Source organism: Plectropomus leopardus, chromosome 7 (assembly GCF_026936395.1).
Source record: "Plectropomus leopardus strain MGB_pleo_1.0 chromosome 7, ASM2693639v1, whole genome shotgun sequence".
NCBI classification, from domain to species: Eukaryota; Metazoa; Chordata; class Actinopteri; order Perciformes; family Serranidae; genus Plectropomus; species Plectropomus leopardus.
The window spans coordinates 36,538,348-36,551,588 of record NC_142182.1 but is presented as its reverse complement, the minus strand read 5'-3'; the positions used below and the strand labels follow the sequence as shown (position 1 = coordinate 36,551,588).

The 13,241-nt window shown below is 39.2% G+C and overlaps 1 protein-coding gene across 1 annotated transcript in view; it reads left to right on the top strand.

Annotated features, from left to right (window-relative positions):
• Positions 1-3,748: 3,748 nt before the first annotated feature.
• Positions 3,749-13,241, top strand: part of igf1ra (insulin-like growth factor 1a receptor) — a 109,495-nt gene continuing 100,002 nt past the window's right edge. The window contains exon 1 of the mRNA XM_042495402.2: positions 3,749-4,884. Coding sequence (XP_042351336.2) covers positions 4,779-4,884 — 106 coding nt within the window. The 5' untranslated portion in view covers positions 3,749-4,778. The remainder of the gene's footprint in view (positions 4,885-13,241) is intronic.

The window sequence follows — 13,241 nt, the reverse complement described above, 5'->3', positions numbered from 1 at the left end:
AAGTTATTCAGTCAGCAGTTAACATCCTTGGAGGAAATAAATCTCAGAAAGCATGGTAAGAATTTCCCAACGATGTGATATTTTACCTCAGTGAACTTTGGCTCTGCGGGACAGGATGTAACATATCATCATCTTTGACAGAGACAAAGACATCAGTCCTGTCAAGCAGAACATCGCAGTTTAAAATTTTGTAAAACCAGAGACAAATTAATTGGCTAGGGGGCACCACTGACCTCCCACCTTTCAGTCAACCAATCAGTTCTCCCGTGCTGGAATACTAACAATGACCAGGTTTGCTGAGTGTCAGTTAGTGGTAGATACTTCACTGAAAAACAAATCTGGTAAAGAGTATGCACTGTGTAACCAAAATATTAATGATATTTGAATAAAATTTTGGACCAGTGTCTCTGTATAAGATTGTAATAATAGTTGAAAATAAATGAGCCACCTTAGCAAGTACACCCAAACACTGAAGTGCCAGTTATTGCAGCTGTCCAGTTTGTAATACACACAGCCACATCATTTCAGAATGTGCTTAACAACATTCTCTTTTGTTTTGACCCTTCACCACAAAGCAATGTCTGTCTGAAACCCCTCAGTATGGACTGCCCGTTAATGAGTTACGAAAATAACACCTAAATTTAGGAGTTATTTTCCCTTTCCAGACTGTTTAAATATGTAAAACTATCTAGTATTTCACAGAAAAATAACCCATGCTAAAAGTGTGGAAAAAAGAACATCTCTGATTGATAAATTGGGTTCTCTCTCCTATAGGGGGTTTCTATACACAGTATTTAAAGTAATTCAACTAATAAAAAAGCTAGACTAGCATCTGTTTTTTTAAAGAATGTCCTTACTGTTTTCAGGTATAACAGACATTACATATAAATAAAATAGTCTTGGCAACAAATATGGTATACCATAAAATGAAAAGGTAAAACAAAAACAAAAACCGCAACAATGAACTTGAAAATGAAAACAGAGGTGAAAAACAGATGTTGTTACAGTAATGTGTTTGAATGTACAGAAATATTGAAGATCACATGGGCTACAACACTTAATATTCATAATTCTGATTGCTGAACCCTACAGCTGTATTTGTTTTTATATTTTCAAAAACTGCCAACTTTCCTGTTGTAATATAAAGTAGTTTTTCCAAAGCAGCACATGTTAATTGTACATTGCTTTATACTTGGTTTGTTCACATCTTTCCATCCTATAGCCGTTGCTTTCTTATCTTGTCAGAGACACAAGTCTTTTAGTGCTCGGTCACTCTAAAAAATCACCTGGATAAATACCCAAGATGCACAGCTTTGGACAATGAGGGATTATCAGTTTTGTTATCTGGTTAATCATGTCAAGAACCTCCCTCCAAAAACTTCTGACCACATTACATTCCCACAGGCAGTGAAAGGGTGAGTCTTTAGCATTATTACATTTGAAGAATATGTCTGGTGTAATGGGATTGACGTTGTGTAGTTTTGATGGTGTTGTTTCTGTTCTTAAATTCCAGTTATATTGAAGCTACTTAAATGACATGTTAGTTGTTAATATCTGAGCCTTCAGGCTGCACCAGCATCCTAAACCCCTACAGGCACAGTGCTGGAAAGTAACTAAGTACATTTAATCAAGTCCTGCTCTTAAGAAGGCCTATGATCGTACTTAATTTGAGTATTTCCAATTTCTATGCTACTTTATAGTTCTGTCACTACTCCACTATAATTCTGAGGCAAATAATCTACTTCTATATCACTAAATGATATTGATTACTTTTCTTTCTACACTCAGAAAAAACTTAATTTCATTTTCCATTTTTAAGTTGGAATAACTTCACAAACTTAAATAAATGCAATCTAATTTATAGACATCTGAGTACATTTAAGTGAACATAAACTAAGAATAGACAGCTATTATACACATATCGTTTTCAAGGCAATCGTTTCCCTAGATTTATTTGTTTATAGTAAGATCAGCTACATTTTAAAGCACTGTTTAGATTCAGCTCAATATTATAAATAAAGTAAATTCTGATATTACTATGTCAATTAGATGTTTTGATGTAGGTATACACAGAATTTTCCTAAAAAAATGTTTAGACTCATGTAGAAATAATCCCTCTCAATCATTAGTTACGAAGCACTAGAAGTGTGTAGCACTGCAAAAGAACAGGTTTTTCTCATGAACTATTTGTATGTTTTCCTATGAAAAGTAATACAACCATATTTGTACATATCCCATGAAATCACGAGCCAGTAATATGTGTGTAATCAATGTATTTTGGAAGGCTGCGATCATGTGACCAATGCACCGAATGGAGTAAATAAAGAAGCAGTCCCGAGCGGTCTGTAAGTAGGCAGGATGGGGAGTGGGGGTGGGGTGGGGTGGATGGGTCACAAAACCATGGACTTTACTATGAAGACGCATGGTCAGAACCATGTGAACTCTGAGTCATTTTAAGGTACGTCTTCACCATATTTCTTTTCAGAAACCTAACCACAGTACCTTTATTTACCTAAACCATACCTTTATGCTTATTATGTAACTTTATGTTATTGTATGTTACGTCATTTGTGGGGCATTTATTCATAGGACATCATACGAACCGTAATGAGTATGTTGGCGAAGATTCTCCGTTATAGTAACTGTAGATGCTTTTTTCATAGACAACTGGACTTGCTTAATTCTACAATTCTAAGAGACTAGTCAGGATTCGCAGGTTTTAAATCCTGTGTGGGTGTGGACCCTCTCAGAGTTCTTAAGGTCACATGTGAGCTCTGAGTTACAGAGTTGCTAGAGTCACTTATGAATTGTTGACCCACCTGGCCATCCTGTGGGTCCACTCTGAAACTCAGAGCTCACATGACCTCAATGACTCTGTAAGGGTTCACACCGGTTTAAAGCCTGACTACAAGACTCCAGACTTGTCGGTTAGAACTGAAGAAGCCGTGGAAGCCAGTTTTATTGGAAAAATGGTGGCTAGTGCTGTGGCTACAATAGAAATAAAGTTACTAATGTTTTGAACATCCATCTACATGCTTCTTAAATTGTTATCACCAAAGGAGAAGTTGCAGAACACCACTCAGTGGAAACGCAGCCGTCTCGCACTTGTGTTTTATGAAAATGAAATGCAATGAAAATATCGCTTAAGTTTTGTGCAGTTCTGTAATGGAAACCCACCCACTGTTGTTATTAACCAACCAAAGAACTGAGAGATAATTTTTATTTGGTATCTGCTGAATATTTGAAGGCAAACTACATTCATGTTGACATATACTACATGCTTTTATGCTCTTATTTTTTTATGAATTTTAGATATGCTTTTATCGTGGTTGTTTTTATCTGTTTGTTTTTTAATGCTAACGCGTATCTTGTAGCTCTTTGAAATTTGTTCCAAAAGTAAAGTGCATTAAATATTAAATCTATGATGCTGTTGATGATGATGATGATGATTATTAGCATTTATTTTGTTGTAATTGTATTTTCTTAAATTAATAATGAAATATTCTCTGTTTTTTTTTTTTTTTTTTGTTTGTGTGTTTTTTTTCATAAAATCAAGCATATCATTACTGCAAAAATACCCTGAAATATCGTGATATTATTTTACGGCCATATCGCCCACCCCTGCTGCCCAGAGACGCCGAGTCGGGGTTGTGCGGTACCCCATTATCCCCGGCACTGTGCCTCTTGTTTTGGGTGTAGTGGGAATCTTTGGGTCCGAATCCACTCCGGTTTTTCCGGCGTGCTCCCGGCCACCTTCTCCACAGCACTATGTGTTTCTGTGTGAGAGAAGCCGACTCTTGTTTACAGCAGAGGAGCGGAGACCCACAGCCTGCGTTCACGAGGGCGAACCGTTGGATTTCAGCCTCTGGATACACACGCAACGGGAGTTTTGCTTTTCTCTCTTCTGCGAGGATAAACGGCAAAAACGCGAAACACTCGCAAAGCGCAACTCCTCGCGGACACGTTCTCCCTCCCACCCCGGCCGAGCTCGTCTAGCTGGAGAGAGCCGTTCTCCTGCGTGGCACAAGTCTGGTATTTTCTTTCAGCTGCAAATCCCGACTGACGGCACGGACAAGCCGGAGTCGAGGAGCTGGAAAATCGGTTTAAAAAGCGACTTCTCACCGCGGGCCACGACTGTTTGCTGGGGATCGAGAGCCTGTGCTGGCTGAATGGCAAAATAATAAAAAAAGGGTTTTCATTCATTTTTCAACCTCGGAGCCACCACCCCTGTGGACCTGGACGTGTTTTCTGCCCCACTCCTCCTCCCCTCGTCCACAGTCATTCACACGAGCGACACCGCTGTTAATTCACCATGGAGGCAAAGGCTTCTCATTAGAACATCTCGTGTGATTTTTGTTGTGTCGCTGTTAGCAGGGCCTGATCGCACTGAACGCGCACTGCTGTTTTCAAGAGATGGAGACTGAAGATGGGGATTACCATCATTTATCCAGTCAAATCACTGGCTTGTGTGCCATACCAGCCGACGTCAACGTATCCTGTGATTGGCAAAAATAGCAGACTGTTTTAGTGTTTTTTTCACTTCTTCAAAGGAATTCACTCATTTAACGATTTTACACATTTATTTCTATTTTTTGGAGCAAATCGCGGAAGCCACGCATTCGCAGGCTACCTCAGAGTAGCCTTTTAAGGCTACAGACACATTTATTTGTCCTTTTTCATATTATTTTTTATAGGAGCTGGTTATTATTTTATTTCATTTTTCCCCCAGCCTTTTTTTTGGGTGGAGGTGGGGGTGGGGGGGATTTTGGAGGAGAATTATGTTAAGGAACATGAGATCTGACACACGGATGGGTAGCCCGACCTTGTTTTGGGGTCTGATGCTGTATGTCTCTACTCTCTGCATCTGGTCCACACATGGAGAGAGTAAGTATTTTTTTAAATTTATATATATATATATACTTTTAAGTTTATTGGTTGGACAGTGATGGCATTAATAAATAATGTGCCTTTTTGGCGCAGTTAACTTCCTGTGGAGCATTCTGATGCCGATGGGTGGGATGAATAATGTGTAAAATATATAGAAGTTTCTATTAAAAAGAAAAAATATATATGTTTATAATATTAGGACTTAGTCATTCTACAGGACAAACCCAGTGAGCATGCAGCTCCCCGATGTGTGCGTTTTACTTAGATATTAGCTGAGGACCATGTGGTACAGCTGCCCATCTGATACGTGAACACATTGAAGCGAAATGTGCTTTTTTGTGCCCTGTATCACCTCATCTGATGAAGCGGGTCAGTTGATGGTAGAAACAAGCATAGAAACCGGCCGTAATCTGCCCGTCAGACACCCAGAGAGCAGAGGATGAACAGGGACCAGAGCTGAAGGTTACTACGACCATGTGGCCATTTTGCATTTCGGTGTGTGGCGTCACTGCGCATGAAAATCCCAAATCAGGCACAAACCTCTGCCTCCGGATAAAACACCCACCATCAAAATAATATACTTACTATTATGGTAAGTATATGGTGAATGTGACATGTAGTGTTAAAGCGCCTTGAGTGGTCAATAAGACTAGAAAAGCGCTATACAAGTACAGTCCATTTATAGTCAATTTATTATAAACAATCATCAAAAAAAAAAAAAAGTAAGTAAACATTTTAATCTCAATTATTAATGAACTATATAGCCACTGTGTATAAAGCTAGGCCTGTGCAGAGTTAATTAATGCAAGCCTGAACACAGAGGAGCACCTGAGTTCAGCTCCAGCAGCATGTCTTCACACTGATACACATGATGCTCACACATTATAGAAACATACTCAACACTGTAGCCTTTAAACAATTTACAATTCATAAACTCGGTGTAAAATACACTTAGAATGAGGTGCAGTTATAGTCTAAAGATATTTATAATTTGAAATTTCGTTTTGAGTGCTTTGTGTGTTTTATTGTCCAATAACTTTGACTTTTTCAAGTATTTCTCGTAGAATTCCATTAAATTTATGCACTTTTCAAAAATACTTGGCCTAATTTTTAGTCAAATCAAATGTCTTGAACTTCCACTAATTTCAGGGCCATTGCTATTATTATTAATTTATTTTGTTAATTTCTAATACGCCATTAAATGCTTCAGTGAGCATATTTTGCATTCTCTCATTTACGGTAGAATACCATTATCTAATTTTCTGTGTAAAGCCGCTGGAATCAAGACTGTTTTTGCCAATGATATAATAGAACAACTGGGGATTAATGAGGGTCAATGAGGGTAGTTTCTCTTTCCATTGCTCATTATAAACTGTGAACAATATTGTACCACTGCTTGGTGATGTTATTGTTGGGCCTTTTTGTAAAATCTTTAAATGCGTGTTAGACAAAGGTAATGCCCAATCTGTCTTTAAAATCTTTAAACACAGACTAACTAGAACATAGACATGATTTAACAAATTTAGGTATTTTGTCTGTGAACTTAATATTTGTCATAGATAGTAAGAAAAGAAAGTTATAAATTATATCAAGTTTCCAAGTTTATGTGGATACCAAAAAAAAAACATTTTTCGATGTTTCTCTGGATGTATTTAACTATTTCAGACCTCTGCAACTGTAAAACTATGTGGAAGTCATGATCCTTTTGGAGTATGACCCATTTCATTTGTTCATTTCAATTTAAAGTCAAACATCAGAACTTAACCTTCTCCAGGTGCATCTTTCCACCGTGAGCACAGAGACTGTGTTTGTGCGTCTGTGCAACTTGGGTGGCATGGCATGATTTGTGCGTGTCTATGTGTGTGTTTAGCATATATGACGTCATTTGTGTACTAATTTGTCTGTTTCCTGAGAGGATACGTGGGATGTAAGAGGCAACTTGACATGGGAAGGAGACATTTAGGCTGACCTCTATTATCATTCAAATAGAGGAAAAACTTTTTTTTGAAATTCCTGTTGACCAGTGGTCCGATGAGCCGTGTGGGGGTGTGTTTCTGTGCACCCTCCTGAGCCAGAGAGACACCCATGAGCGCAGCAGGGGGCTGGGAGACAAGTGGTTTGCTCTCAGATCTTGGTGCTCTGTGGTGTATTATACATCAGGCCTTCCAGAAGAAAGCTGTCAGAGACAAAGACTGTAGAGTGAATATCAAGACAGAGATGGAGTCTCACAAATTAATCACTAGGAGATGATGTTTACTTCACTGGGCTGCAGAGGGCCAGAATTTCCAGTTTCTATCATCACTTTGTGGAAAATCCCAGATATCCAAAAGCTCCATTAGGGGTTGAACACTTTTTCTCTCTCTCTCTGTTCATTTTGATAATCTGTCCACACCAATAAAATGTAATTAAGATCCCTTTTAACTCTTACCACAGTAAACTTTCCATGGCTTTCAAGCAGCAAATAAGTCTCTGAAAAGGAGGGAGAGCGCGAGGGAGATAGACGCTTGGTGTTTGGAAATAGAACGTTCAAAAATACACTTGCAAGAGAAACAGACTTGGTTTTGTTGATTGGAAGAGTAGAGAGTTTGTGAACAGTTTTATTGGCTCTTTGCTGTTCACACGGAGCGCTCTCCTGTACAGACCGATGCGCCTAACTTCATCACTTGGCACCACTGCTATTAGGGGTATAAATAGATATGTCACCAACAACATTGGTGGGTTGGTTGTGTGAGCACAGGCACCCTCTGTCCCCTTCCATGAGGGCACACCAGTGTTCTCGCTCAGTTATTTATGAAGCGACATGTTGCTCCGGAAAACTTGAATGGCGGCATAAATAATCAAACGTCAGCAAGCATTGTGTTTGACAGGCACCCCTCCTACCGCTCCCTTTGGGGTATGGCATGTCGCAGTACAGCTCTCCTTGTCGTGATGGGGCAAGTGACTCAGATATGACTGCTGTCACTCGACTCCAAGGTGCCCCGCTCCATCTTGTGACCAGGGCTACACGACTACGCCCCCCCCCCATCCCTCCACCAGGCGTTCCCCTCCCCCACTCCTGGCTTGCCTGGATGCAAGAATGCCTTGTCTCACCCCTGAGAAAGTGTAGTGAGTGTTCATAGCCCTGTAGTGTGCATACGAGTGTGCTCGTGAGTTCATTGTGCAGCACTGTGTGTGTGTACTGCAGCAGGACTCAGAGTGACAGCCTGAGTCAGTGGCGTGTCCCTGTGTAAGGATGTGAAAGTGTGTTACTGGGCTAGTTTGTGAGAGCGCAGTCAAACGCTGTCCTGCAGCTCCTCCAGGCTGCCAGCTGAGGTTTACAATGCTTAATTAAACACTTTATTTCAAGTGGCCCGTCATTGGAGTTGCTCAAACGCAGTCTATGGCCAGCCGCACATACATCATCGCAGGCCGCCGGTTTAATGGTCCGTAGAGTATTGTACAATTTGTGAGATGATTGCAAATGTTAGCTCTTCTAATGGATGGCGCTCGCAGTATCAGTTGAAAGCTGTTCATCAAGAACTGAATGTGGATCCGTCCCGAGTGGAGAATTCATCTGCCGGAGATTACTCTCAGAGGTGTTCTCAAAGTATCAGTGAGAAACCTTTTCATTGTTTCGTTTTAACTGTTCGGTCATCACTTGGTTATTTGTGATTGTCCTGATGAAGAATAAAGGCAGCTGGGTGTGTATATGTATGTGGTTTGAGAGCACAGGTGCATGAAATTTAACAGAGAACTGTCCTAAAAGACAGCATGCCTTTTAGTCTGTAGCATCAGATTAAAGCTCAAGTTCACAATCAATGTAGAACACCTGATAATATACATAATTGTTCACTTAACTTGGTTTTCTTTGATAAATTCATTAAGTGAACCAGCTTGTTTTCATGCTACCAGGAGCCATAAAAACATGAGTTATGCTATTGTGTGCCATTCTTTCTTATTACAAATAGTTTTACTGTTTTTGTCACTTCAAAAATATTAAAGATTGTGCAGTGGGTTCATGTCAGCCACCACAGTCCTGATATAGCTATGAACATAACACACAAGCACACACACATGTTCATTGTAGACAATTAGACAGCAAAAAAAAACAGGGAAAGCATGGCAGAAAGGTGGGACAGTCTATTTTTATGAATAGTTCGGTTACACTAATAATTAATGAATTAATGACTGAACTGATAGAAGATTTAACCATTTAATAAACAAACATACAGGTCCCATTTTACCTGTGCATGTAATCAGAATGAGGTCAAGCTTCTTGATGCATTTGAGTGTCCAAAGTTCCTCAGATATTTTACTTGGTAACACATTTTCTTTATACAATATATCAGTCAGACCCATATGTGCTGAGGCCTTTGCAGCTGCCTGGGTCTGATTCACTTGAAAAGTTATTCAGGGGACCTATCACCCCTGCCTCACTAAAGGCATCACTGCAGGATCAAAATTCTAATATATTAATCTTGATCAACCTTTTAAGTTGCAAATATAATATGATGAGTTGTGTTGACATATTAATGTTGATAATTACATCAACATAATATTGTGTGCAATTTAAACTCAAACTTATGTGTTAATTGGTTAAAAAAACGAAGTTGTAGTGAAGTAATGAAATTGGCTGTGACAGTGAAGACTGATAGGGACCTGCCTTTGAGTGTCTAAAAGTTGTTACAACTCAAAAAGACTGACGCAAACCATTGTGTTAATTTTTTTTGTTGAGCCAAATTATTTGTTATTTGGTTTTTTTTTTGTTGTTTTGTTTTCGTCTTTAGAATCTGAGGTGGTTTTCTTGATAATCTACCAAAAAGTGTCCCAAGTGACCTGACTTCACCCCACACCAGAGAGTGAACCTGACAGAAACTTAAGTTTCTATTCACCAACAGCTGATTCTCAAGCAGTGGTAGAAAAAAATATTGGGGAGACTCCAGAAAAGGATTTTATGTTCATGTGTATGTGTGTATATGTGTTATGTATCACCATTCAAATTTAACTACTACCAACGTCACTTAATTTTCTTTAAGTTTCCCTGCAGGCTGCAGTATCTTTGCAGGCATTAACCTTTAATAAAAATCATTGTGAAGCATGTTTTACTGTAATCAAAGAGGAAGTGTGGTTGTTTATAGTGATCAGGTCATAATGTGCGTATAAACATAGAGAGTGCTACCTCCTGCCCCCTCCCCGCATTTTGGGAGAGGGGGAGTCTGTGTGTCTTTTTGTGTGTGAGTTGTTATGATCAAGGGTGTAGTGTTACTGTTTGGGGTTTTGGGGAAATCTGAGCCACAGTGTTTGAAGTAAGGTCCACTGAGGGGAAGTGGCCCACCAGACCGCTGGTCAGATGACTTCCAGTATGCTGGGGATTAGGGCCAGTTGATGTGGCAGGTGTGAGGGGATATGACCGCACAGTGACCAGCTCCCTCACTGCGGGAACTAAAACTGGATTTTAGTGGGAAAATGTTAACGCTTGATGTTGTGGCTCAGTGGAGTTAATGCTATGCTGTGTAACATTTGTTCATGCCATTGTGTGCATATACAGTATATGTTCTTCTGATAAGTAAAAACAATGCTTATATTTTCTGACACTTAAATTGTGCACATAATCACACTTTTTTAGTGTTTAGCACTAACATTGATATATTCTTTATGGAGGTACCAAACTCTAGATATGACATTTTAACACTTTCTTTTGTACAAAATGCATACTTGCAAGATTAATACAGTGTATTTAAAATATTCACTGAACCAGAAATTTTCTGGTCTCAGTTTTCGGTCAAGTGTTGTCACGATTTGTAGACAGTGGGCCATTTCCAAAACTGATAAAGGGATATTTGTTAGACATGTTTTTAATTGGATTTTTAAGAAATATAGCATATAGACTTTTAGCATATAGAAATTTTAAAACTGTCTTTTGCAAAAGATGCATACTTGCAAGATCCATATATTTAAAATATTTCACAAACCAGAAATTCTTAATCTTTGGTCAGTTTTCATCAAGTGGACTCGCAGTATTTTCAGACAGTGAGACATCTCCCAAACTGATGAAAGGATATTTGTTAGACATGTTGTTAATGGTATTTAAAAATAGCCTGTTTTAATATATACATAAAATTAGGTGGAGCCCTCTCAGTGCTACAGCACACAATAACATACTCAAATTTATCGCTGAAAATATTGGAAATAATAGTGGTTTTTATTTTCTCCTCCAGTAGAAATGCAAAACATTTGCAGGATCCAGTGTCATAATTAATTTTTTAAAATTATATTTCAGTTATAATTGAAAATGAATATAGTTGCAGCCCTGCATATTGTGGATTCACATAACATCTCTTGAACTCTTCAGAGGGATCTTCCTAATAGACTCCCTGGACGTCTGGGAAAGGACACAGTAATGTGCTTTTCCCACAATGCTTGTCTGTGGCCTTCTGATAAACAGCCCGACATGTGAAAGTCGTGTTTCTGTCAGCCAAAATGAAGATGACGTTAAGAAAACAACTGACCATTTTAGCCTCGATTTAATTTGACTGACTTCTGAGGGGTCCTGTGTGTGTATGTGTATGTGGCTGTGCGCAGGTGTGTGTGTGTGTGTGTGTGTGTGTGTGTGTGTGTGTGTGTGTGTGTGTGTGTGTGTGTGTGTGTGTGTGTGTGTGTGTGTGTGTGTGTGTGTGTGTGTTTGTGTTTGTGATGACATTTCCATGGACGGCCAGGGCAAGGTTTATCAATCATAAACATGAGCTGATGGATCCCATTACGCTGTGGAGATATGTGTGTTTACTCAGCAGTGTGAAGAGCAAAGAGAGACAGGAGGGAGACACACACACACACACACACACACACACACACACACACACACACACACACACACACACACAGGCTTATTCATCTCTGTGGACGGTGGTGCTGACATATCCACATCACCTCGAGGTCATTATGATGTGTCCGTACTTTAATTTATTTCCCAACTTCTTCCTGTTTATGTAACAACGAATAAAGGTTTTGCTATTCAAATTTTATTTAGGCATTGTTATCTTTACAACACATGGATTGACTGGCAAGAATCAGAGAAGCCTGGAGGCTTAGTTTGAGGCAAGATCCTACTAAATCCTTTTGTAAGGAAATGATTGGAATTCCTGGTACTTAACATGCCTAATGAGTAGAACAAGAGAATATCAAAGAGGAGCCTTTTCTTTCATTCTGCATTCCTTCCTTTCTTTTTTCTTTCTAAAAGTATAATTTCAAGGTAATGATAAAAGTCGTGACACCCTGAAATACATTTAATGAATTTAGTGATTTCTGTTTTTGGTGTTTTTTATACAAGTGGGATGGCCTCAAATGTTACACATGGCAGAAACGTTATCTCTCCTATTCGTCAAAGTACACCCCCCTCCCCCTTCTGGCCAGATACCCCCTGGTTTTATTAATGCCCTCATCAGGAAATGGGGCCTAGAGTTTCTCTTTACTAACAAACAAATTAGTCTTTGTATTTGAGTGGCTCCACCCCTCCTCCCTCTCGCTCCGGCTGCTGGAGAAGCTGGAAAGAAGAAAATTCTCAATGAAACAAAGAAGACATGCAGCTCGATGGCTCACAAGTGGAGCTCAGGGGCATTGGTGTTGATTGGAGAAAGCAAATACTATTTTCTTGTGGAGTAATCGTTTCCGTTCTAAATTTGGAAATTGAAAAACCCTGACAGGAGCAAATATAGCCCATTCATCCCCATAAACAATGCAGCTTCTATTTTTGGCAGGATAGTCTGAACAAAGAACATCAAGCGTTGCCTTTTTTATCTGACTGAAGTGAAGTTAATTTACTCACAGGGACATTCTGAGAGCACATACACATGGTTGAATATAAGCCAAGGAGTGATTCACTATATCATTTCTGAAAGATTTTTATATACATCTACGGTTTTGGACAGGCTATCTGGTGGCACAGTGTTTATTTTGGGACGAGAAACAGTTTAGCTCTCTGCTTTATCCCCAGTGTTTTGACAAGGATCAGGGACTCTTATTGAAAACATGCCTCTGTCCCTTTGGACAGGCGCTGTGACAGTGTTGCTCGCTACAACGGTGTCTTAAGCCTCTGTAAGAACATAACAGGTTTAACCAAGGAGCTCATATGTCAAGGCATTTCCTGTGCTGACTATTGAACCGTCTTTTAGACAGTTCAAAATTATATATAACGTTTAACTGTGTGCCACTCCTGAAATTTTTGTACATAATTTATTGTTTCATAAATATTTAACACAGTGCATTGCATATAAGAATTTAATTTGTTTATTGTAATTGTACAGAAGAACTATTCAGCTTTTTGGCTGTGGCATTAGAGCAATGATTCTTAGCAGTACTTCCGCCCCAGATGGTAGCCT